The sequence below is a fragment of the Arachis duranensis genome, chromosome 9 (genome assembly GCF_000817695.3).
Source record: "Arachis duranensis cultivar V14167 chromosome 9, aradu.V14167.gnm2.J7QH, whole genome shotgun sequence".
NCBI lineage: Eukaryota > Viridiplantae > Streptophyta > Magnoliopsida > Fabales > Fabaceae > Arachis > Arachis duranensis.
The window spans coordinates 1,432,569-1,460,225 of record NC_029780.3 but is presented as its reverse complement, the minus strand read 5'-3'; the positions used below and the strand labels follow the sequence as shown (position 1 = coordinate 1,460,225).

The following is a 27,657-nucleotide window of genomic DNA, read 5'->3' as shown; positions in this document are numbered from 1 at the left end:
ATTTGTGTTCTAGTTTTAGCGGCGGTTACAAAACAGCAAAATACAAATGCTGAATTTTTAAATATTATTGACATATTGTGACAGTTCAAAATTGTCGTTAATAATACATAACCAATTTTAGTTTCGAATATAGCGGCAGTTTTAAATTATCGCAAAAAGGATCCACAACAAAATTCTAATTTACAACGGTTATTGTTGGGTCGTCGTGGGGAGTTCTCGATCACCGGGAGATTTCGGGGAGAAATCAAGTGAAATAACATAAAGTAAAAACACACCACATCTAACTCAAAACCTTAAGGCGTCAAGTTAATAGGTCTCTCATCTTATAAACTCCTCACTCTTTCTTGTTTTATTTGATGTGGAACTAACTTCATACATTTCTCACACTTGCAACATTAACAGTTATTTCAACGATTTGTAGAAACCACCGCTAATGAAGATAATGATGATACAAATTTAGCAATCGAAAATTCTAATAACGATCGTTCAATTGGAGAAGATGACATGACACATAATAATGGCACAATTTTATTAAGTCAAAGGTAAATAAATTAAAGTATTGCATTCAGAAACACAAATAATTATAAATAAAGCTTGTATATTTATTAAACACCACAATAAGTGCGTAGAGCAAATTGATCTGTCTGGCCTTGTGGAGAGTAATAATAATTGAGGAAGTCAACATGATCATAAGGCTTAAAGAGAAGAGGGTGATCATCATCAACCATCTCTTGTGGTGCTTTTATAAGGTACCCACCTTTTGGGATGGAGAACAACCCTGCAGAGTATCTTGCTTCATTCCCACTCATCATCACCCTGTGAAAAGCTGAATGGAGCCTCCCATTTGACCATGACTGAAAAATTCGGATAACAACCACATAAATCATCATAAATTTCAAAATCTTCAACAAAACAACGACAACAATAATAATATCGATAAAATATATTTTTTGTTTCTAGTGTTTGCGGTTTTTTTTTTTAAAAAATACTCTTAATATTTAGTTACATTTAATTTTATCCCTAATTTTTTTATTAATGTCAAAATTATCCTTAAATGTTAATTTCATGTAAAATACTAAGGACAAAATAAAAAAATTTTAGAAATAGTTTTGAGATAAATTGAAAATGCTTAAGATAAAATTAAATAAATAAGAAATATTAAGAATAAAATTGAATGAAATAAAACGTTAGGTGTATTTTAAAAAAAATTGCAAATATTAGAGACAAAAAAATATATTTCTCTAATAATAAATTATCTTATCATATTTATAAATATATGTAAATGTTTTAGTTTATATATTATTTGAAAAGCATTTTCCTATAAGAACTTTGATTTTTTAGGTCAAAATATTTTTTTTAAATTTGGTTTAATTTTAATTGGAAAACATTATTATAATTTACTTTCAGCAGCCTTACACTCTACTTAAACCTAATTATTATCATAAATTTATAGGGATTTTAATCAAAACAAAGACTTAGAGACAAAATATTAGGTGTATTTTTAAAAAAATTATAAATATTAGAGACAAGGTATAATTTATAGAGATCTTAATCAAAACAAAGACTTAAGTCATAATGTTTTTTAGCAAGCTCATAAACCAGAATTAATTAAAAAAAAATTATAGAACGACCACAACTCATTCTCTATATTTATAGGTATGAACAGTTAATTACTTACCTAATAAATTCTGAAACCTGAAAAAACAATAATAACACAATTTCTTTTTTTTTTTTGCTTTTGCCAAATTAAAGTTGAGAAATGGTAAAATAATAAGGAAATGATTACATGGAGAGCATCACCAATCATAGCAATGAAGGTGCCAGGTTGGGAGGGCTTGAAGCTTATCCATTTTCCATCTTTAGTCAAAATCTCTAAGCCATCAACTTGATTTTGGCACAAAATGGTAACAACATTCTTGTCTGTGTGAGAGCTTAGGCCTAGCTTTGTCTCACTTGTTTGAGGGCCTTTGTATTTCATAACCCTAACAAGGTAATTGGTTGAGTTCATGTGCTCCTCTAAATACTTCTCAACTCCCAAGCTCTCCAAAACAATCTTCCTAATAATCTTATCCAACTCTGATAGCTTTTCAGAGAAGCAATGAATAGTTTTGCTGCAAAAGTAACAATTTTTTTTTAATAAAAAACCCATTTTGTTGTATAGATATGATATAGGAAGAATTTCAAGTGTACTAGATATACTATTATTTTAATAATTTTAACTGTCGATTTTAAATATAAAAAATTGAAAATGTTCAATAACAAAAAAATAAGTTTTAACGATTTTTTTTATTTTTTATTAATATTATCATAAAAATATATATCATATATATTGATTAAAAATTAACCGTTAAAATTACTGAAAATATTGATATTTTCAGTACATTTGAAAACTAAAACTTTCCTACTATATATAACATGTCACTTGTGAGGGGTGAGTTGTATTGTGGTACACATGTATCAAGGTATGAAAAGTGTTATCATAATTGGTATCATGTTATTGAATTTGTTAGAATATAAAACCTTTTATGTTATTCATTTTTATGTAATAGCTTATTTTTAAACAAAATTTGTTTAATGACAAAGTATTAAATTTATTATGATATCAAGCTTTAAAATTCAATTATTATTATTGTCTCTCATTCTTAGACACTAAGTAATGTGTCTCGTTAATTCTTCTTTTAATTTATTAAATGTGTATATTATTAATAAATATAAAATAAGTCAAGATGATTTACACATTCTAACTAGCTAAGACATTTTGGATTGAAATTTTAAAAATAGCAAAATATTTTTTAATAAATATACATAATGAAGAATATTTCAAGAAAAAAATCAAACACTAATTTACATACAAAACTCAATCTCGCATAAAATAAAATAAAATAAAAACCATCTATATATTCCTATGCATTTGTTTAAGTTTTTGGTGGGTGAAATTATTTTATAACAAAAAATATCACTCATTTGAGAAAGGGACTAAAATAATAAAAAAAAAGGTAAGTATACCAGCAGTTATACCAACGGTTGCTGAAAATCGCCACAAAACTTAATTCTTGCGCTCATAATCAGGGGCCGTACACTAAGCCGCTGGCCTTTGATTTTGCGGCGGTTTTAGGTTTAAAACCGCCGCTAATCATAAAAATTGCCACAATAATGTAGCGCTTCTCTTGTAGGTAAATTACAAAATTAAGTACTTTAAATTTGAACAAGCAGTGGATATATACCTGAAATTAGGGTTTCCATTAGGCCACAAGATGTTGGTCATGGCTTCAACTTTCTCAAGAACATTTGCATCATCTATTCCCATGCTTTCATAAAGTGGCACCATTGGAAATTGGCCAACATATCCATGATAGGGCTTCTTAGAGGCATTGAGTTTCTTGGTTTCTATAGGGAGATCAAAGAGCTCTTCTAGTGAAGGAAACAATTCTTTGCAAAGTTCTAAAGGAACTTTATCAAATATTGCTTCAAAGCAACCATACTCTATTAATGCATTGTACACTTTTGATTTCACTTCCTCCCACTTACAATTATTATTACTATCATCCATGTTTAGGTCATTGAAGTCAATGGTAGGAAGCTTTAGAGGGGTTTGGGTTCCCATTATTCTCGCTTCTTTATTTTTTTTCCTTCTCTAATTTATTTTGATTACAAGTTTAATTTGGATGGTATATATATATATATATATATAATTCTTAATTGAAGGTGGGGTTGGATCAATAATTTTGGTGATCAAGTTATAAAATAATAGGTATGTTGTTTATTTCTGTGAAAACGATATATCATATATTAAAATAGAGGAGTGTTAGGAGGCCAGCAATTTTATATTTTGTAACCATTAATTGGCCATCAATCATGTTTTTAATGGTGTGAGATTACATCAATTGTTTATCCAATGGTGAGATATCACTCATTTTTTTTAATGGTTAAGTGCTGGCCACAAAATACAAAAGTTACTGGCCCCTAGACTTTCTCATTAAAATATTTGTGTCGTTATATGACTGTAATTATCAAATTACGTACACATACATAAATAATTCTAAAGGTTGCAATCATTTTGAAAAAAGAAAGATTCTTTGGATTTGAACCTAGCAGATAAAATTGGCAACAAAATTATTCGGATTTTGGACTTGTTAAGAATTGTCATATGAACATAATCTTATGCTTGCGTATCATTATTCCAAAAATAATATAAATAAAATTCTCAAAACCTTTTTAAACATTAAATAATTAATATTAAGACTACTCACATTGCCTAAGAATAAATTGTCGTCATTTTTATAAGTGAACTCCTTATTTCTTAAGTTAAATTAGACTTGAGTAATTTTTAATAATAAATTTTAATTTTAATAAATTGATAATGTAAGATGTTTTATACTATTATTTAATTATATTTCTTTTTTGAATAATCATTTGTATGATTAAAATAAAGTAATTATTTTTATTTATGTAATATTATATAATTAAATATACTATAAAATTATTATTTTAAATTAAACAATACAGTAAAATTAATCTTTTTAATTTAGTATTAGAGTAAAGATACAAATTGTTAAGGAGTCACCCATTACCACATACCCACATACACACATATCCAATTAATTCTCAAGTTTCAAAATACATTCTGATAATTCTTATAAATGTTAAAATATTTGGTTATACTTGTTTTTTTCACTTATGGTAGCACCATATAATAAGGATAAACTAAATTAAATTACAATTTAGAGAAGAAATGTAATTCAAATGATGAAATGAGTAGTATATTATAGGCAAAATGGGTATATATTTTTAGAGAGGCTGATAAAAGGTAAAATAGTAAATTAGGATATGCGTAATTAGTGTATAACTGACTACCTAATTATTATGATCTTTTGGGAAATAACATTTGTTTGAACAATATAAATAATAAATTAAAAAAATTAATTTTAATTTTAAAATTTAAATTTTAAGTTACTTAAATATAATCTTTGTTAATGACTTAGTGGACTTAAAATATGATCTATTATTCATGTTGTTTACATCTTTCATAGTTTATTTAGCAGGGTTGATTTTTTTGGTGTCTCATATGATCATAGAAAACGATGTCATATAATAACATAATATATATTATCTTGGTCATTTATATAAAATTTAATGGTTTGAACAAAATAATACAACAACACTATTAGCTTGTTGAGTGTGTGGACCACTGTACTATAAATCATTTTCATATTTTTATTTAAGGATCAAGACCAACTCAATAAATTGATTAGGTATCGTTACGTAGTACAATTATTTGCCCCAAGAAATAGTATATATTATATAAAGACTGATTGATTATCAATGTGTTACATAGCTCGTTAGTTTTTACCCTCACCCTATAAAATTTACATATTTCTTTTTCAGGCCATGATCCTAAAACTTTTGAAACTCTTACAACCTACAATTTGAAAATATCGGTTCTATTAGGAGAACAATAATAATCAGTTAAAAAATATCATAATACAAAAAATTAAAAAATATATCCAAAATCTAAATACTACATGTACATCTAAAATTTATATTGGCTAACTTTTATTATTTTCACAAATTTACTACTTAAAAATTTTAATAAAAAAATTATTGTTGATCATTAAATTATTATCATATATAAAACGGAATTAAAATTTTTAATACTTGTCTTATTTAAACAGATAAATAATTTGACCACTCAACCTATTATTTTATTAAGAAATGTAATAGAACTGTATATGACATATATATGTGCTTAGCGTGATGAAACATTGAGATTCATAAATCATAATTATATAGTGTGGTCCATAATAATAATTGAGTAAAGAATAAAATATATGTCAAGGACAAAATTTAATAAAAAGATTTGAATAATTATTATAACTGCATTTTTTTTTAAATTAGCGTGTCTAAAAATATTCTATTTCAAAAATTCACATATAATAATTCAAAACATTTATCATTGATCAAATATAGAGGGACTTTTATTAACTCCATTTTCTCTACCAATATTTTCTTCATACTTTCCTGAAAATCATGGATTATGAAGAACATGCATCTAATTCCCAAGTTCCTATTATCAATTTCAGTGATGAAAATTTGAAACCTGGCACTGAAAATTGGGATTCAGCATGCCAAGTAATAAAGGGAGCACTAGAGGACCATGGTTGTTTCTATGCACTATCTTATAAAGTTCCTATGGAACTTAACAACAAAGTTTTTGGTTTAATGGAAGAATTATTTGATCTTCCATTGGAAACAAAGATGCAAAAGATTAGTGACAAGCCTTACCATGGTTATTATGGGCCACATCCTAGTGTTCCTTTATATGAATCATTAGGGATCCCTGACCCTTTAACTATGGAAAATGTTCAACACTTCACTAAGGTTATGTGGCCACAAGGATATCATCATTTCAGGTACCTCTTCCTTAAGAATAAGTATGAAAAATTATTAATTTTTTAATTAATCAATATTAATCAATTTTTATTGTAAATTTATTTTTTAACCCTCATTTTTTGAAGTTAAGATTTAGGATTTAAATTTTAAAATTTAAGGTGAAAAGGTAATTTTAAAATTAAAATTAAATAATATTGGCTGAAAAAAATAGTCTTTTAATTGAATTCATTGCTTAATTAAGAATTAGTTATATATGTTTCTCCTCTCTTTTATTTCTTTTTTCTCCATAATTATTTCATTTCTTGTTACATGCAAGATGATATATAGACATCGATTTTGTTTAGATTTTAGACTTTAAAGATTTGACCTTAGCTTACATAAAATAGAATATGGTTGTTGAAGAGTAGAAAAAGTATTTATTTTCATCATATCTATAGTAAAAATTAGAATATCGATTAAATAGAAATAATGATAAATATATAAAAAAGTTTCCGTTATTAAAATTAGAAGTCCAATATTAATTAAAATGATTTATATATAGCATTATTTTTCTAGTTAAATTATGTATGTTTATATTGTTATTGAATGTTGTAAATGCTTTTAACTTTTTCAATTTTCGTAATACTAGCGAGACAAAAAAAAAATAGCTAGAACTATTTGTCTTATTTAACATTTATTTAACTACTAAAATAATTAATAAATATTAAATAAGATAAATTATAATTGTTTTTGATTAATTTTCTCTGATTACTGAACATTTTTGCTCAATTTTCATGATTATATATATTGTTCACACAGCGAGACTCTTAATGTATATGCAAATTTGGTGGTAGAGTTGGATCATATTGCTAAAAGAATGGTGTGTGATGGGTATGGTCTAGAGGAAAGGCACTATGATGACCTAATTGAATCAACAAGTTATTTGCTTCGGAGCTTTAGATATGCACTTCCAAAGAAGGATGAGAGTAATTTGGGATTGATGCCTCACAAGGACACTTCTTTCTTCACCATATTGCACCAAAATAATGTAACTGGATTGCAGGTTAAATTGAAAAATGGAGAGTGGTTTGATATTGATCCTTCACCCTTCATGTTTCTCATTCTTGCTGGGGAATCATTTCAGGTGTGGGTTACTACTTGCAATTTAATTTGATCATTATCTTGTGCATACTATAATGCACTGCATTAATAATAATTTATTCAAATGCATATTGCGGCGGTTGAAAGAAAACCACCACAAAAAGTATAATAGTGACTCAACACAAGTAACATATTGCGGCGGTTCTAAAAAAATCGCCATTAGATATAATATTGATTGCAGCTCCACTCTTAACCACCGCGATATGTGCCGTAATTATTCATTTGACGCAATTACATAATAAAAAATAACAACCATGCTAAATATACACAATTATATAGTAGTTAATTTTTGTGATTAATTTTAGTATACAAATAACATTTAAAAAAAATAACTATTAAATTAGTCATTAATTTCATCGGTTGTGCAGTGCTCTGGTTCATCACTTTATATTTATATACCTCTATTTTTATTCTCATTGCGTGACTCAATTAAAATAATTTATCAATTATTTTCTATAATATATTTATTATAATTAAGTACCTCCAAACTACCAACTATTGAATAAATGGCTGTCTTAATAATTTAAACGATTTAATTAGCTGTTTAATTTTCTCTAAGAATTTTTTGTTAGAATAATATTTAGGAAAACATTTTTGAATTGATGATACTTTTTATTGTATGTTTGTTAGTGTTAATTTTAAGTCTTAATCTTATGACATTAAAATCTCACATCACCTTCCAGATAGGTTTTATAACAATTTTATAAAATCATGTCTCCAATAACTTAAACTAATAAAAAATACATATAAATAGTTATATTTTTAATAAATTTAAATATAACGATAGGATTGAAGCTTGTGAACACCGAGTTATCATAAATGAAAAGAAACATAGGTTCTCTATGGGGCTATTTTCACTTGGCACCACTATTCAACCACACCAGGAGCTAGTTGATGATGAAGAACATCCAAGACATTATAAGCCATTTGATTATTATGATTATCTTAATTTCGTTGGAACAAAAGAGGCCTTGGAATCTAAGTGTAGAATCAAAACATTCTGTGGCATTGACTAGCTAGTATGTTAATAAAAGCACTCAAAAGTTTTATTTGGAGTATGTTTTTGAGATAAATAGATAAGGATAGATATTTTTTGTGCATACTTACATAAGAATATACATAAATTATAACACCTTTTTATCTCTAAGAAAAATTTCATATTTTTGTCTTCGAGACAACTAAATTAAACAAAATTATATATATTTATATTTATTATTTCTATATTCCTATTTTTAAGATAAAATTCAAACATAACCTTTGCATATATTCACTATTCTGTTAGTATATGACGGCGGTTTTTAAAACCGCCACTAAATAAAAGAATAGCGACACTTTTTGAAATAAATTTAAATTAACTTGTAAAATCATATAATTTAGCAGCAGTTTTAAAATTAATTGTTGCTAAATAAATATTATACCAATTAATTAAAACTTGTTATTCCTTGTATACACTGAGAAGCATTTTCTCTTTGAAAATCCTTTTTTTTTTGCCTGAACGCAAGGGATAAAGGCGCGAATTACTCTTTGAGAATCTTTGTCGCCGTGTAGCTCCCTTCCTTCGATTTTCGGGGTTACATCCTTTCCCCCAATGTGTCGATCACTGCACTGCTTCTTCTCACTCGGTCTAGTAGCTCTTTCGGTTTATTCTTTGGTTTTCTCATTCTACTTGATTCATACTATGCTTTCTATTATAATTTGGTTTAGATTTTATCTTTCATTAACATGTTTATAAACCACCATAAAAATAAACTGACACAATCTTTTAATATTAAGACAGTTATACTAACGGTTGCTAAAAGTCACCACAAATTTATTTTCTAGTGCAATCAACCAAACACTTTATAAAACCGCCACTATTTTATGTACGCTTTGTATTGATTGTAGTAAACTGAACTTTGTCACAAGAGTGATTGGTAATAATTACTCTTAATTTTAGTGTTGCATTAAGATTGATATTCAGTCAAGAGCAAAGTAATAAAGATCAAAATCCAATGTAAAATTATTTATATAAATATTTAAACTTACTCTTATATATCATACTATAATTGGAAACAAAAAATAACTAACTTTACTATTTAAATGTTATATGAGCATGCTATGGGTGAAAATGCAGTTCTTATGATAAAAAAAAAAGACTATTATGAACATATAAAAATAGATAAATTTTCTAATAGAGTATTTCACAAAATATAAAATCCTAAATTCTAACATTTAAATAAAGTATCTGATGATATAGAATATTTCACAAAATAGAAAAAAAAAGCTTCTATTTGATTGTTACATTGCTTGTGAGATGTGGAGTGACTTAAAAATCAAAACCCAACATATGTGCTATCGTCTTTGAAAGTTTAGGACCTTGATTGCAATGGCGAAAATGAGGGCAAATAACATTGCAAACCCAAAAACCACAATTGCACAAACTCCTACGAAATCATGTTTGAAGCCATAATAACTTCTTATGAAGTCTTGCACTGAAACATGTTCTGATTCCATTATATGAGTTATGTCTCCAAATTGTGATGCAACCGCTCCATATAAGGTCCATGACACAGGACATGCCCAATAGTACCACTTCCACCACACTGGGATCCTCTAATATTGAAAAGGTATATAATAAGAAAACAATAAAAGAAAATAAAATCGAACAATAATAGGGATCTCTATATACATAAAATATTAAAATTTGCAACAAAAAAAAAATAAAAATAAAAATTCTAGTAACTTATCTTGATGTTTCTAGTACTTGATTATTTAATCAACTTCTAGGCATCTCCTACTAAATACTTAAATATTTATTTTTACCAAGCAATCTCATGTTTATAACCGCCGCAAAATGGCCATCGTTTTCATTTTCCTGCTATTTAGCAACGGTTGCAACCGTCACAAAATTGATATACATTTTGTAAATCCCTTACAGCAGTGGATAAAAACCACCGCAAAATCATTTCTTATTACGCGGCGGTTATTTCAACGATTAGCTTAAATTGCCGCTAACCATTTACTCGCGACCTATCTTTCAGTGAGTATTTAACTGTCGTAATATATTTAGCGGCGGTCAAAAATTACTACAATATTACTCCAGAATTGTCGCTATCTGCCGATAGTGTTGTAGTGCTAGAATTAGTATTGAATTTTCAATTTTTCCTATTGATTCTTCTTACTTAGCAAGATCAAGAGAAGTCTAAATAATTCTAGCTAAAGATGGTCTTCATCACATATTTCAATTTTTTAAAAAATATATTTGGACAAAATTAAATCAACCTTGTATTCTCTCACTTTAATTTAGTGCATATATTAAATATATAATAGTTATTATAAACAAGAATATAATTAAGTAAAAACTTTGATATTATTAAGAAAATTTAAATTAATCAAATGACTTATATTATTAAACAAAATTGTCAATAAAAATGACTCATATAATTCAAAAAAAACTTAATATATATGCTTCTCTTAATTAGTGGTAAGGAATAATACTTACAGGTGGTGGAATGATAAATCCTGAAAATAGGTTCCATATTGCATAAAATGAAGAAGCCACAATGGAAGCAACATGGCGGTTTGGTGTTAATGCCACAGTCATCATGCCATAGAAAGTGTAGTAGCAAAATGCAAAGTACATGAAAAACAAATACCAAAAGAATTTTCCTGGAGTCCACTCAAATCCAATCATGGCATAAGTCATGACACCATAGATTGTAGCTTGGGCTAAGATATATGGAAGCTCTATCAAGACCTATAACAAAAGGAACAAGTTGTATCAACAATGATATGAAAATGCTACCATATGGGAAAATATTCAAGAATGATACTATATACTCATAGTTTGGTGAAGATTATTATTAAAAAATAATCAGGGTTGTTAGATAATAATGAATCCTTTAAGTATATATGTAATTATAAAAAAAATAGACTGAATCAATTTTTAATTTTTTTCAAACTAAAAATTGAACCAGTCATTTGATCGATCCTATTTTATATTTGGTCAATTAATAACGACTTAATCAACTACGGTTAAACCTGGTAAAAATTAGTGTGCATTGACTCGATTGAACTCAAACAAATTAGTAATTGTCTATATAATTTAACTTAAAGAAATTATTGAAAAAAATACTAAAATTTAATTTCTCATGTAAAAAATATTCAAATTTATTATATATTTATTTAATTAAAATCGATTTAAGTTATTTGACTAGTGATTATTGATGAAATAATCTAGTTAATTAGTTTTTTTTTTCTTCATACAACCCTAGGGGAAAAAAACAAGCAATACTCACTTGTGCATTTGCATAGGGTAAAGCAGAATACATTCCAGCAGCATTTTCTCTATAAAAGACAACTCTTTCAATTGCTACCACTGGTTGTACAGAAGATGCATACTGTAACCCTAGAAAGAGGACAGCAATGTATATTGAGCCCATGGCGTTAGATAGATCTTGCTTGTTTGAGCTGTGAAAATGCCACCAGATGGAATTCATTATATTATAATTGGAATAAAATGAAAATAAAAAATACTCTATAAATATAAAAAAATAATCACCATATCAATATTACGTATTTGTGTATATTTATATATGTTATTTTACATATTTTTCTTATATAGTGATTAGTTATTAGAATGATAAAATATTTTTAAGGATAAAATATATTTTTTATCTTTGAAATTTTTTAAAAATTTTAAAAATATATCTAAATTTTATTTTATTTCAATTTTATTATTAATATTTTTTATTTGTATCAAATATATCTTGGCAATTAATTTTTTTCAAAAAATTTAGGACCAATCCAGTAATAATATATTATAACTATATATGATTTACTTATATTAAAGGTTGTTCTTGTAAAATTATTGCTAAATTAGTCTTAAATTTTTTGAAAAATCAGCTGTTAGAGATATATTTAATTTAATTCAAAAAATTTTGAAAAAAATTGAAAAAAAATATTTAGGAATATTTTTTAAATTTTTAACAAATTTTACCCTATTTTTAATTACAATATAAACATTTCTTTTCATAAAACTAATACGTAATTTTGTACAGTGGTTATTTTTAATTTTATATGTTGATATGGTATGGTTATAATAAAATTGAGTATTTTATTATACTTACTATTTGCCTCCAAGGTTCCAAAATATAGTTCCAAATATGAAGGCTAAGATAATAGTGGTAAAAAATCTTATGGCTGTATATGATGGGTTGCGCCAATATGACCAATGTTGCTTCCATAAGCATGCTAGGAACTGCACCCAAAATGGCTGTGCATATTTATTAGGGAAATGAAGATCATTTGAATCAGGACCAGGGTTTCCCAATTCTGCTATCATCTCCTTGTTCCTCCTGATGCACAATAATGTATGAGTTTAAGCACATTGCAACAAAAATAATTTTAATTTGGTTTTTTTGTGGAGAATCAATTTCAGTTCTTTAAATTATATTTTTTAGGTTTAATTACTCTGTGAGTTTCTACAGTTTTATCAAATTTTTAATTAGGTTCTTATACTTTTTTTTAATTAGATCCTTATACCATATCAAATTTTGTAACTAAGTTCCTACCGTGACAAAAATATTGAAATTAACAGAATATTCTGTTAAACTATAGGAATATTTAAGTGTTAGGCATATTTGTTTTGTTTAACAGAATATTTCCTTAATTCTAATATTTTTGTCACGATAGGAACTTAATTACAAAATCTGATATGGTATGGAAACTCAATCAAAAAGAAAAAAAATATAGAAATTTAATTGAAAATTCAGTGAAATTATAGAGACTGACAGAGTAATTAAATATATATTTTACAAATTCTTTAATCAATAAAATTATAACTATTTTTCTATGTAGTGTGTTATATAAAGAATAAAAAAGCAACCCAAGATACCTATTAGGATGCTAGCTAGTGACTTTCAAAAGGTTCTAGCCATAAACTAGGCTAAATTGCAATTTTCCTAAAAATGATCATAATAATTAATTATTTAGCTAGTAATTAATTAATATAAGTCCATGCTTACCTGTACAAATCAGAATTTTTGTATATCTCATGAAAATCAACACCGAGATTAAGCTCTTTTGCTGAACTTGTAGCTTCTAGCATCCAAGTTGCTGGGTTATGACCATCTTTGATTTTAGTAACTCCATCAATGCTCTAGATAATGGAAATATTAGAAAAAGAGATGCTATTAATTAGAATAAAGAATTGTACATATAATTAATTTTTAAAATATTATTAGTGAATTTAAGTTGCATCATGTCATACCTCAAAATACCTGATCAATTGGCTTGAATGATGACCCAATGGTCCAACATATATTTCTTGTCCTCCACGTTTCAATAGAAATAACTGGAATCATATCGTGCGTTAGATTATGTTGAAGTCTAGTGGTTGAAAAATTATAACTCGCAATGCTATTTTAATTTTTATTCCTATTCTTTTAAATAAAGATAGAAATTTATTATAAACTCAAGAGTATATATTTAAATAGGTTTTTCAGAAATTTTACATTAGACATTTTCGTCTCTAAAAAATTTATTATATTGAGATTTTCAACTTTAGAAAAATAAAATATGTAAGTCCTTTTTATCATATTTTTGAGAATTTATTTGTCTAAGTGAAAATAATGGATCTGATTAAGGTATAGACTTTTATATTTTATTTTTGTAAAATTTAGGAACCTCAATGTAATAAAAAAAAATTAAGGACGAAAACGTTCAACGCAAAATTTTTTAGAGACCTATTTAAGTATAAGTGGAAACTCAGTTGCAGTCGACTTCACGTAAAGTTGATACTTGAGAGCTGTTAGATGATTTGATTAATTTGACTAAATTTTCATCTAACAGCTCTCAGATATCAACTTCACGTGAAGTCGATTTCACATGAGTTTTCACCTTAAATATATACTCTAAACTCAAAAATAGACTCGTTTTAATTCATACTTTAAATTTATATAAAAAAATCTTGCATAAAAAAATATGTTAGATATATAATCATTTATATACTTTACAGTTTTACCCAATAACACTACAACAATATAGATTATTTTTGAGAATTATATGTGTAAAAAAAGAATTAAAATTTGTCAAAAAAATAAATTTTGATACTATTTTAACTATGAAAATATGTTAATAAAAGTTTTGTCAAAAACAGTATTTTTAACATATAAGTAATTGTGAAAAAAGTTTAAATCTTATTTTGATAAATATTAGCTGTCAAAAATAATTTGTTAAAAAAATTTGAGAATATATTTTCTGTGATACTTGTTAACCGTAAAAAATACTATTTATTGTAATATTTATTGATCATAAAATATTCTCAACAAAAAATTTTAACAAAGAATGAGATGATATCTTGAAACTGAAGAATAAATTGAGATTTTGAAAATAAAGAATGAGTAGTATGATCTCAAACTGAGAGCAGTGTGATATCAAAATTGACAGAGTCCAAAGAAGAAGAGAAATAGTGGAATAAATTGAAAACAAATGAGTGTCAAAATTGAGAAGTAATTTTCTACGGTCAAATTATTCATAAAAAATATAGAGAATTTGACATTTGTGATATTTGTAAAAAATATATATTAATTTTGACATTTAATTATAGTGTTAAAAAATAAAGTGTTAAAATAGTTTTTTTTTGTAGTGTAATTTAATCTAAGCTTTGGAAATAATCAGTTTCATAAAATTCTTCACCTCATCAAAAGCTTCAAATATGTCGATGTTGGGCTGATGAATGGTGCAAAGAATTGTTCGTCCAGTATCAACGATATTTCTAATAGTCCTCATAACAATGGCGGCAGCTCTAGCATCTAAACCAGAAGTAGGCTCATCCATGAAAATTATGGATGGATTAGCCACTAATTCAACTGCTATAGTTAATCTCTTGCGTTGTTCAATTGAGAGTCCACTTACTCCAGGTAACCCAACTAGTGAGTTTCTCAACAAGTTCAATTCCACAAGCTCCATAACTTCTTCAATAAACATCTATAACCATTTGTTAGATCCAAAATTATGAGAAACCCAATTCAAAGGAAAAGATTAAGGCATGTTTGTTTAGCAGTTTTGATTTCTTTTTCCCTTAAAAATTTTTAAAAATTAAAATAAAATAAAGGTTTAATTACTCTGTCGCTCTCTATAGTTTTATTGAATTTTCAATTAGATCCTTATACTTTTTTTTATTGGTCCTTATATCATATCAGATTTTGTAATTAAGTCTCTACCATGACAACAACGATAAAATTAACAGAATATTTTGTTAAACAAACCGAATATGTCTAACACTTTATTGAATATTCTGTTATACAGAATATTCTGTTAATTTTAACGTTTTTGTTATGGTAGAGACTTACAAAATCTGATATAATATAAGGACCCAATTGAAAAGAAAAAAATACAAAGACTTAATTGAAAATTCGATAAAATTATAAGAATCTGACAGAATAATTAAACCTAAAATAAAAATATTTCTATAAACTAAACATTCGAAGTCTTGAGATGTCTTAAGCTACAAAATACTTACTTTTTTATCGTTAGAATCAATTTTTACTGATAAACGAAGCCATGCCGAGTAAAATAAGGACTCATAGACAGTAATATGAGGAGAGTGGATATCATTTTGTTCGCAATAACCCGAGATTCTAGCAAATGTTTCTTGCTTCTTAGGGTATCCAGAAATTTTTATGCTTCCATCAATGTATCCACCGGTTTTCCTACCAGCTAGAACATCCATTAAGGTGGTTTTTCCGGCTCCAGTTACACCCATCAAGGCTGTGAGCACACCAGGCCTAAATGCACCACTAACACCCTTAAGAAGCACTAACCTATCTTCTGTTACACCTTGATCCTTCATTTCCTGCCAGTGAAGAAAATAATACAAGTGATCTTCAACTCCATTCAATTATAACCTCTTGAAAAAATTCAATAAAAAAGAGCTCACAAATAAAAATAGATTTAGTCCACCTATATATATAAATTAAGGTTGTGTTTATTTATTGTCTCAAAATAATGAAGATGTCGACAGAGACACACATATACACGGACAAAGATAAACATAACTAACGAAAACGTTTGGTAATAAAAAAAAATAGCTAAAACCAGCTAAAATCTTATCATGTTTAATATTCATTGATTGTTGTAATAATTAATAAATACTAAATAAGACAAGTTATAATTTTTTGTCTCTTTAATGTTACTGTAAACATAAATATGTGTTGTCTATTTAGTTATTAAAATGCTAACAAAAAGACATAAACTAATTTTATCCCTAATAAATTGAGGGTAAAAAATAAAAGGTTAAATTACACAGTTGGTTCCTACACTTTCAGTGAAATCGTAAATTGGTCCCTACACTTTAAAAAATTTTAATTGAATCCCTAAAGAAAATTAAAATTTACAATTTAGTCCTTACCATTCAAAAAGTATTGATTTAACAAAATATTTTCAGCAGATACTGAGAATATTTTATTAAAATAAAAAATATACTGAGAATATTCTGTTATATCAAACACTTTTTGAATGGCAGGAACTAAATTACAAATTTTAATTTTCTTTAGGAATCCAATTGCAAATTTTTAAAATGTAGGGAATAATTTGTAATTTCACTAAAAATGTAGGGACCAATTATATAATTTAACCAAAATAAAATTTTAAAATTTACAAACACAGAATTTTTAATAAAAATTTGTATCCCATATTTAATATTTATGTCTCAATTTTCAACGAGACATTAAATATATATATTTTGTGTGTGATTGTGTATCAACATGCTCTTCCAAAATTTGTGCCTCATTATTAAACACAAAAAATGAACGTATATATGTTATTTGTTCAAATGTAATGTTAATTTCAGGGCTTAGCTTAAAAGCTTTGTTAAAATACAATTGCTAACTTTGAAAATGACTAACCTGTGGCATATCAACGGAGTAGACAACTTCATCAAAGGTGATAGAATGTGGTTCAAATGGAAGAACCATGCCTTTTCTCCTTCTTCCGTTGCTACTATTGTTGGAAGCATTAACTCTTCTTGAACCTTCTTCAAGACAATAATACAAAGTTTGATTGATATGCATTTTGATGTATACTATAACTATTAAATTATGTTATTAATCACTAATAATTAACAGACTTAATAAGTATGGTTTTGGTTTTTAAAGTATAGGTCGAAAATTTTTTTTGTCTCTAACTTTTTTTTCATACAAAATTGCCCTTAACGTTAAAATTAATTTTAAAATCGTTATTTTTAGTAAAATGTTAATTTTTATTACCAAATTACTTCTAAATAGAAAAAATTATAAAATTAATAAAAAGAAAGAAAACGGGTTAAAAGGGGAAGGGAATCACGCGATGGGGGAGGGAAGAAGAAGGGGAAAGGGAAGGTGGAGACAATGGAATCACGCGAGGGGAGAAGGGAATCCGCTGCGTCGTCATTTTGCTCATCCTCCTCGCTAGTTCCCTGGTCACTACTGTTCCTCGTCGATCGTTGCTGCTTTGCGTCCTCGCTGTTGGATCTCGCCGCTGCTCCTCGCATGTCATCGCTGCTCCTCGCCGTTGCTCATCGTCATTGCTCCTCGTCGTTCACCGCTGCTTCATGTCATCGCCGCTGCTTCTCGCATGTCGTCGCTCACCGTTGCTCCTCGCCACTGGGTTCCAATTCTATTTCTGATTAAATTGATTATTCTACTTCTGTGTCTGATTTCATTAATTAAGTTGATTATTCTGCTTCTGCTTCTTTTGTTAATTATATTGTTAGATTTGTTGATTTGTTAATTTGTTAATCACACTATTGTTCTTCTGTTTCTGTTTTGTTTCTAATTCTATTTCATTCTTCTGCTTTTCTGTTTTAATTTTTTGATATCCGTTAGTTAAAATTTTGTTGTTGCTGTTAAAATTATGTTGCTGTTGTATTCTTCTGTTTTTCTGTTTTGATGTTGCTGTGATGGAGAAGAACTGGGTATTGCTGTGATGGAGAAGAAGAATTGGGTATTGCTGTGATAGAGAAGAAGAACCAGGTATTTTGGTGAAGAAGGAGAAATATATTTTAGTTTGAAGGACGATTTTAAAATTAAGTTAAACCTCAGGGACGATTTTGTATGAAAAAAAAAAGTTGAGAACAAAATTTTTTTTCGACTTATACTTTAGAAATTAAAATCATACTTAACCCTAATTAATATCTCAACCACATCAGAATAATTATTGAAAAGATAAAATATTTTATAACAAAAAATAATTAATAAAAAATAGTCAAAACTTATTTTATTTAACATTTATTAATTTTAGTAATAATTAATAAATAGTAAATAAAGTAAGTTCTCACTTTTTTTTTCTTTAAGAGTGACATGAAATGATAAGTCACCTATATGTGGCAATTCAACTTCTTCCTGTTCAATTCTTGTTGCTCGTTGATTCTCAAATGCTGCAAAAAATATGCATGTATTTTAATAAAAATATTTTGTATGAACAAATATGTTAGGCATATAACTATTTAATGAAAAAGAAATTTTTGTGCGAGAAAAAATATGTTTGTTATATAACTATTCAATTTAATTCAAGTATCTCAACGAGTAAACTTTGAAGATATTTATAGACAATACAATTACTTTAATTGCTCTAATGAAAATATTAAATAACCAAATAATGTGAAGATACTCACGAGTGAGATAGGTGAGAGCCATGGTGTATAGAATGTTGAAGAGAAAAATATATCCAATCAATACCCCAACGCCAATCCAATACCAATAAGCATGCGTGAAGAACCCATGAGACTCTAGAGCTTGAACTCCTAGTGTTTTGTTGGAGTTTTGTGTAAACTATAATTGAAGAGAAAATAAATTATTATTAGGCTTATTATTATTATTATTGTTATTATTATTATTATTATTATTATTATTATTATAAAATTAACATTATCATATGATTTGGAGTTATATATAGCTTAAGAAATCACCTTGTGCCAACTTTTTCCGAGAAATTCATTCACCATTATTGCATTTAGACCATACGTGATAGGTGAAATCCAATACCCCCAAATCCACCAATCCTTGATGTTTTCTGTTGCATTGCCCAATTATGAGTGAGTTTCAATTTATGTACTTATTAATATCAAAGTTGTAAAAATTGAATCGATCATTATATCGGTAAAGTTTGAGATTTAAAGATTTAAAAGTTCAATCGAAGTTTAATTATGATAGAACTGAATATAATAAAATAATATATTTATGTATAAAATATATTTTTTAAAAAATATTTTTTGTTTTATTATTTTAAACTAATTAATCACTAAAAAATGTATTAAATTTATCAATTCTGTCAAATAATTAGTTTTTTGCTTGATTTTTTAAATTTTTTAAATGATTTATTGTCAATTAATATTTTATCTAAATCAAATCAGCTTGATAATTAGTTTTCGATTGAACTGACCAGTTCGGCACAATTTGCAGAATAATGATGCTTAATGTATTAGCTATAGTGTGTTTTATTTTATTTTATTTTATTTTTTAATTAAAAAAAAAACCTAGTGCAATAGAGCAATGTGCTACATCCGAGTAGTGAATTTTTTTTTTTTTGATAAATTAAATAGGAAACAAATATATATGGTAATTGGACTCACTTCTGGATAAAATGAAGCCACCCAATAGCAAAATTGTAACACCTATAGTTGCCCCAAATGTGTTGGCCACAATCACGTTATTCCTAGACAAGGCAGCAACTGCTCGGAACAGTCCAGAAGCCATTTGGCTGGTTAGGAACAGCACCAGATATTGCTTGAAGAATCTGCCAAAAATAATATAATATATAAAACCTCAACCCATATAATTATTTTTGTGTGTATGTGTGAATTGACACAAATTTATGGCAATAAAAGAAAAAAAAGCGATAAAATAATAGGTTTTTGAACCAGTGTCGGTAGATATCAGTGTTTTTAAAGGCGGTTTCTGAAACTGTTGCTATGTTTTGGTTTGTGGCAATTTTAAAAGTGGTTTGATAGTAGAGCAACAATATTCTTTAATTTGCAATGGTTTATATAAAAACTGCCGCAAATTCTCTACTTTTTATAAGCAGCCAAAGCCTCTCAAACCAAATCCATCTTATTTTCAAAAATTGTAGTTTATCACAAAAAATATTATAAAAACTTATATTTTATGAATTTAATTTTTAACGTATTGTCAATATTATTATTAATAAAATTTTATAAGTGTATCTAATCACATAATCACATAATATATTAATATCACGTAAGTAAAAATAAATACTTTTATATTGATTACGTGGTTATTTAAAAGAATAAATATATATAATTAGAGATTGTATAAAAAATTTTATATTATCAATTAATCAAAGTTAAAAGTTTGTAAATTTATGTAAAATTCATTATTATTGGAAACGTACTTTTTTTTTCCGACACTAAAAAAGGAGAGAAAAAGACGTTGTACCTGCCAACATTTGAATCATATCCAATAACATAGTATGTGAGGAAGACCCAATTAGCAACATCAAGAAATGATAGAGGAATCTTAAGGATCCAAGTGGGTATGGCATATGCCCATGAAGGATAAAATAGAAGATCCCTTTGCTTGTACAAAACTGCAAGCTTTGCACTCGCCATTGAAATTTCAGATATTCCAAGTACTGTTAGCATTGATAGTGAGAAATATAAAGCCCCAAAATAAACACTTCCATCATCAATAGATTCTCGGTGCATCTTTGTTCGTAGAAACAGAGTCATGGTAATTATTGCAATCATCGTAACCTGTAAAAAAAATTATATATCATATAAATTTAATTTAAATACATAATTATTGTTGTAATTTAATTATATATTATTATATAGATATAAAAGCATTGATTCATTATTTATATAAATTAGTTAGTGTATGTGCCAATAAATTATAATTCAAATGGCATAGTTTTTTCATGTTTATCTAAAAATTTCGGATTCGAGTTTCACTTCTAACTTTGGAAAAAAAAACTAGTCAGTAAATGTTGATATTTTATTCGTTTTATATTTTAGGTTAAAATATGAGTACTAATATATTTTTTAAATTCCACTTAATTAATTTGCTAATTTAAATATTCTTCTGATCATTTCAGGCAAATAACAAGAAATTTTTTTTTATTACTCCTGATAATTTATTCATATCTTATCACTTAATAATTATGGATGATTATTTGTCTATAAAATTAAAAATCTAAAATTGTTATACATATTATTAGTTCAACAACAATAGCAACAATAATTGAAACAAAAGTTGCTAAAACTTGCCTGGCTCAACTTGAAGATATAAACAAATGAATTTCTTTTCAAGAGCAAATACTCCCTTGAGATGTTAGCCTTTACTAGTTCCTTCAAATTAGTACCATATTTTTTTGTGGTTAATGCAGCTCTGTGATTCATAGACTTGTCAAATGGAATTGAAAGTTCATCAACCATTCCCTTGCCAACGTGGAATGATTGAAATGCCTCGGCAAATTGAGTAGCAGATATGAAATTATAAGGTTTATCTCTTTGTGACCAATATTGCTCTTGATCCTTTTTAGATGTTACCTATAATAAGAAGAGATAATTCAGATATAAACACTTCTTGGTAATTATTTTGAAATATAATTTACAGAAATTGAAATAATTTTAGGACCTAGTTTACTCAAAGTAGAAAATATAAACTAACTTGATTGGTATTAAATTGGATTAATTTGACCATCTACTCAAAATAGATAATTCATTTAAGATAAAACCTAAGGTTTTGATAACTAATCGGTCAATAAACTAATGATAGAGCTAAAAATTTAAAAGTTTAAACGTTTAATTGAAGAGTCGGGATTAAATCATATATAATAAAATAATATTTTTATTATAATATATATATATTTTTTTTAAAAACTAATTTTTATTGATTTTTTAAGTTTTTTAACCATTTCATTGCTCACGAATTTTTATCTAAATCAAACTAGAATAATCGATTTTCAGTTAACCTGATTAAACCAGTTCAATTCGAATCTCAGAACATAAAATCTTTAAAATAAAAAAAAAATAAGAGGAGAAATTTGACTTACTTCTTGAAGAAAATCAGCAACACTTTTCCTTTCAGGACAGTTAAAACCCATACATTGAAAAAAATCAAGAACATGTTGACGGGGTCCTTGGTAAATAATTTCACCATCAGAGATCAAAACAATGTCATCAAAAAGTTGATAAGTCTCCGGTGTGGGTTGTAGTAAAGAGATGAATGCGGTTCCATTAAGAATGTGAACATATTGCTTTAAAGAGTTCACAATCTGAAAAGTTGTGGAGCTATCCAAACCGGTTGAGATTTCATCCATGAACAAAGCATTTGCCGGTCCAACCAGCATCTCCCCTATAGTAACTCGCTTTCGTTGTCCTCCTGATATACCACGCAACATTTCGTTCCCTACCATGGTATTGGCACAAATATCCAACCCTAGAATCTAGGGTTTAAGGTTAAAGTAAAGAGTAAAGTTAGGAACCAAAAACATATCAGCCAAAATCCAGCCAAATACCTTTGGATGAATTCAAAATCTCTACGAGTTAATATATATGGATGTTTCTTCTACTAAGTATTAGAATGTTTCTTTTTCATATTAAATGGATGTTCTTTTATATATTTTTCGAATTTGTGATTGTTGGAAGTGGATAGATTAATGTGAGAAAAAGAAGGTTTTTATAGGTTTTAATTAAGTTTACTTAATCAATTTAAAATTTTTTAAATTTTGAATTTAAAAAATTTAAAATTAATTAATTATTGATATAAATTAATGTAATTTTGTTTAGTTTTTGGCTGATAAACTTTTGGTTCCTTATACTTTTCCTAAAGTAAATTATAACCTTTATTTGAAGAATAATACTACGTTACCAGTAAATATTATTATTATTTTTTGTCAACAATAATTTATATCTATATTTACTTATGTGTTGCACACAATAAATATATAATTTGAATTTATATTTATTAGAGTTTTACACACATGAATCAATACAATTTGCATTTATATTTTTGAGAATTTATATATATGAATTAATAAATTTATTTATTAAAGATAATTTAATATTTAATTTGCACTGGCCAAATAATAACAAAAAATACTAAAAATTGCTGAACTCAAGAGTTTTTATTTTTTTTATATATAATAAATACCTATTTTAATAAATATGTTAAAAATATTTTTCTATAAAAATATTTTGTTTAGCTACATTTTAAAAGTGTGATTTATGAAAAAAATATTAACACTTTAAAAGGAATAACAACACTTTTAAATAAAGATAATGTTTTTATGATGTACCAAAATTAAATACTACATTTTCACTACCCAATAGTTAAAAAAATATCTTCAGAAAAAAAAAAATTATATATTTTCGTTAGAATATTCACCTTTTTAATAAATAAATGTCAAGTTCAAAAGAAAACATAATACAAAGTAAATACAATGATACAAACAAAATTAAAACATATAACTACTTTAACTACTTATACATGCTAAATAACACACTACCTACAATCTGACCACAAAAAAAATTTAAAGTATACCTTTATCCGATCAACCACTTAAATTTTAAGGAAAATAATTCATGTTCTCCTAGACACTGTACTCTAGTCTCTAGCATATAATTTATATAAATATTCTCATAAATTACTCATTTTAAAAATTTAAATTAATAATAATAATAATAATAATAATAATAATAATATTTTCGCATATAGAACTCTAATATCATGTCATAAAATTACACATTTCAAAAACAAATTTAAGCTAATAAACAAAGATAATACTAATAGTTATATCTCTTCTTAAAAAGCTTAAGAACCTTAAGGCATAGAATCTTATTTTTAGTGTTACCTTTAGTACATAATCTGTTACCAAACTTGCTTCTTGTCCTCCAATTGTAGTTGCCTGTTATATTAGAAACCAATCAAATGTAAATATGTGACATCTATTGAATACTGATTTTATTATTGTAACTTCTCTTCTCATCATACCTTCATGTAGACATCAATATCTGAGTCAGGTTTAATCTTTGCTTCCTTCTCTCTTCTAGACAATTCAGATAGCAAGTCTATTGATGCATGGATGGCAAAATTATTATTACCAATAATATAATTATGTGTTACACCCAAAATTAGATTTGAAATAAAAAAAAAATCATTCATCTCTATATAACTTATATAGTTAATATGACTAACCATAACGTGATCCAACTCCTTGGCACCTTGCTGAGAAAGTCAACGTTTCTCTAACAGTCATTTCTCCAATATGAACATCATGTTGACTAATATATGCAGCAGTTCTTTGAGGTACAAACTCATTCATTTCATGCCCATTATAACTCACTTTTCCAGATACCTTTAGGCCAAAAGTCAAAAAGGTTTGGGGCATTAAAGGTACTTAGAAAATAAAATTATTAAGAAACCATGCATTATTATGGAGTGCTGTATAATAAAATAGTCTTAGTTTGATAAAAATTTTTAAAGAAGTGCTTGATACTTTTTAAAAGCTCAAGCTTTTTATTTTGTATTTGATAAATAAAAAAGATCATGTGTTTGTACATACTTGCAGTTTTTAAAAGATCGAGATACTTTTGAAAGCACCTAAGATAGAGCCTTTTAAAGTTGGCTTGTGCTTTTTAAAATTTAAAAGTCTAATATAATTTCGTATGTTAACTAATTTTCAAATTTAATGCTTGCATTTATGTCTATTATAATATTTTTAAATTTTAAAAGTTATTTTACTAAATACAATTGTTGTTTTTTGTGTTTATTGAAAGCTATTTTTAATTTGATTTACTAAACATAAATGCTACAACTTTTAAAAAGTCATCTTTTAAAAATTAACTTTTATAAGCTACTTTTAAAAAGTAAAAACTTTACCGAACTAAGGAACTAAGGCTAAAAGGCATGATAGACAAAAAAATCAGCTACCAAATTAGTTATTATTTTTTGTGTATATATTTATATGTATGATCAAATTTTTTATAGTAAAATAATTAATTAAATATTTATATAGCAATAATATACCAAACCTTTTTCATGAATACATAATATGTATATTTATATATAGAGTAATTAATTTTTTGTCTATATAACATAGGTGATTTTTATTTATTTTTATTGGAAAAATAACAATAACATTAAATCATCAATATCTAGTGTTTTTCATATTTGATTGAATGTGTTATGTGAATCAAACAATACTATATATATAGTATATAGTATCATATGGCAAAAAAAAAAGTATCATATCATATATTAATTATATTTTTGTTTAAACCATGTATATAGAAACAATTTTTTAAGAGAAAACACTTAAAGCATGTTTGGATTACGTTTTAATCTTCAAATTTTAGTATATTTTGTTTCTATAATTTTATAAACAAGAAAAGAAAAAAAATAGTGAAAATAATGAAATTTAATTTATTTTCTATTTCACCTTTTCTTTTACAAAATTCTAAGCTTACAAAATAGAAACACAAGCCAAATAAACAATCCTTGATTTTAATTAATTACCTTGAGACTTGGATCAAGCTTTCCTGATAAGGCTAGAAGAAGAGTGGTTTTTCCAGAACTTGGAGGACCAAGAAGCAATGTCATCCTATTAGGTTTAATGATTCCACTAACATCTTTGAAGATAGTCACTTGTTTCTTTTTGCTTGACATTATGTGTAGAAAAGTCAAAACACTCTACAATATCAAAGTGATTATTTAAAGATTAATGCGAGACTAATAATAATTAACTAATTAAAAACACAACATTAATAATTATATTATTAATCTTCTTAATTAGGTTTACCTCCACTAGATTAATAGCAAAGTTTAGAAAAGTAGGCATAGCTCTACTCCCCACAAGAACTTCAGCCTCAACATTAAGGTGTTCAAATCGAACTTCAACTGTTGGAATGTTAAGCCCAACCCTAGCAAAGTTGTAAAGACAAACAAAAGAGATAATTAAAGAATATAATATTATACAAAATAATTACTAAATTTGAAAAGTTTTATTTAATAGAATAATGCTAGAAAATTTATTTTTTTTATTTTATTCGACTTTTTTTTAAAATTATTTTATATATCTTGAATTTCGGACATTAAATTATAAACTCTTAATCTTGTTTTCAAAATTTTAAATTCTAAAAAAAATAAAAATAAAAATAAAAAAGCTAATGTTATTTTTCTTAGTGTCCAGTAATTAATATTAATTAATTAAGTAAAAGTTAATTTTTTATATTTTTTAATTAACAATAATATTTTCATGCACCACATAATTGAAATTCAGTAGGGAAATTAATTCCGATGATCGAATTTTTGTGTAACTATCCATTATAATACCACAATTCCCATTTATTTTCATCCCACAACTAATTAAAAAATCATTGTTATATATTTATTGATTAGAAGGTTTAATTATTTTGTTGTTCCTATAGTTTCATGAAATTTTTAGTTAGATTCCTATACTTTTTTTTTAATTAGATCCTTGCACTAAAATTTTTTTTAATTGTGTCCCTACACTTTTTTTTCTTTTTATTTGAGTCCCGGTATCAATTTTTTTTTTAGTTTGGTCCCTATACAATTAAGCCAATTACTACCAAGAGGGACCTAATTGAAAAAAATTGGTGCAAAGACCCAATTAAAAAAGAAATATAGAGATCTAGTTAAAAATTTTGCGAAATTATAAGGATCAATAAAGTAATTAAACATTTTTTTATGTTTAAACTTAAAACACCTGTTAACAAAATCATTCAAATAAAAAGTATAAAACTTTTTTATTTAGACATGTATATCAAAATTTTTGTCTTCTTAATTACCTATCAATCCTTTCTCGGAGTTTCAACAAGAACTTCTCATTATCCTCTTCAGCAACCTTGACCAATCTATCTAGAAGCTTCTGCCTATCTTGGAATCCAAGCTCATTGATGTCAATCTCATTAGCCACACCTCTAGATGTGGCTAATAACCCTTTCCTCAAACGATCATATGTTGGTAGCTTCTCAAGTGAGGCCCATTTAAGAGCTTCTTCATCATCTTCTTCTTCACATGATGATGCCTTTGAGAAAACGTTTTCTGAGCTTGTGGTTCTGTTTCTCCTAAGTCTAAAACTAGTTGATCTTAGACTATTGCTTCCTCTGTATATATCACTTCCTTCCAT

General features: G+C 26.5%; 3 protein-coding genes across 3 annotated transcripts; 1 reads left to right on the top strand and 2 right to left on the bottom strand.

The window, feature by feature from the left end:
- Positions 1-505: 505 nt before the first annotated feature.
- LOC107463845 (probable 2-oxoglutarate-dependent dioxygenase AOP1) lies at positions 506-3,649 on the bottom strand. The gene is made up of 3 exons (XM_016082727.3): positions 3,225-3,649; positions 1,787-2,111; positions 506-854 (listed from the first exon to the last, which is right to left on the bottom strand). Exons 1-3 carry the CDS (start codon positions 3,602-3,604, stop codon positions 606-608), a joined length of 954 nt encoding a protein of 317 aa, XP_015938213.1. The 5' UTR covers positions 3,605-3,649; the 3' UTR covers positions 506-605.
- Positions 3,650-5,956: 2,307 nt separating this feature from the next.
- LOC107463741 (probable 2-oxoglutarate-dependent dioxygenase AOP1.2) lies at positions 5,957-7,558 on the top strand. The gene is made up of 2 exons (XM_016082599.3): positions 5,957-6,410; positions 7,189-7,558. The coding sequence occupies exons 1-2, from the start codon at positions 6,028-6,030 to the stop codon at positions 7,541-7,543; spliced, it is 738 nt and encodes a 245-aa protein (XP_015938085.1). The 5' UTR covers positions 5,957-6,027; the 3' UTR covers positions 7,544-7,558.
- Positions 7,559-9,861: 2,303 nt separating this feature from the next.
- On the bottom strand, positions 9,862-27,657 carry LOC107463708 (pleiotropic drug resistance protein 1-like). The gene is made up of 22 exons (XM_021130646.2): positions 27,317-27,657; positions 26,308-26,428; positions 26,025-26,198; positions 24,705-24,864; positions 24,501-24,577; positions 24,361-24,414; positions 22,561-22,953; positions 21,773-22,054; positions 20,943-21,259; positions 20,120-20,283; positions 19,457-19,560; positions 19,141-19,319; positions 17,595-17,599; positions 17,418-17,542; positions 16,034-16,366; positions 15,208-15,498; positions 13,781-13,864; positions 13,536-13,669; positions 12,639-12,866; positions 11,808-11,979; positions 11,012-11,266; positions 9,862-10,122 (listed from the first exon to the last, which is right to left on the bottom strand). Exons 1-22 carry the CDS (start codon positions 27,655-27,657, stop codon positions 9,862-9,864), a joined length of 4,254 nt encoding a protein of 1,417 aa, XP_020986305.1.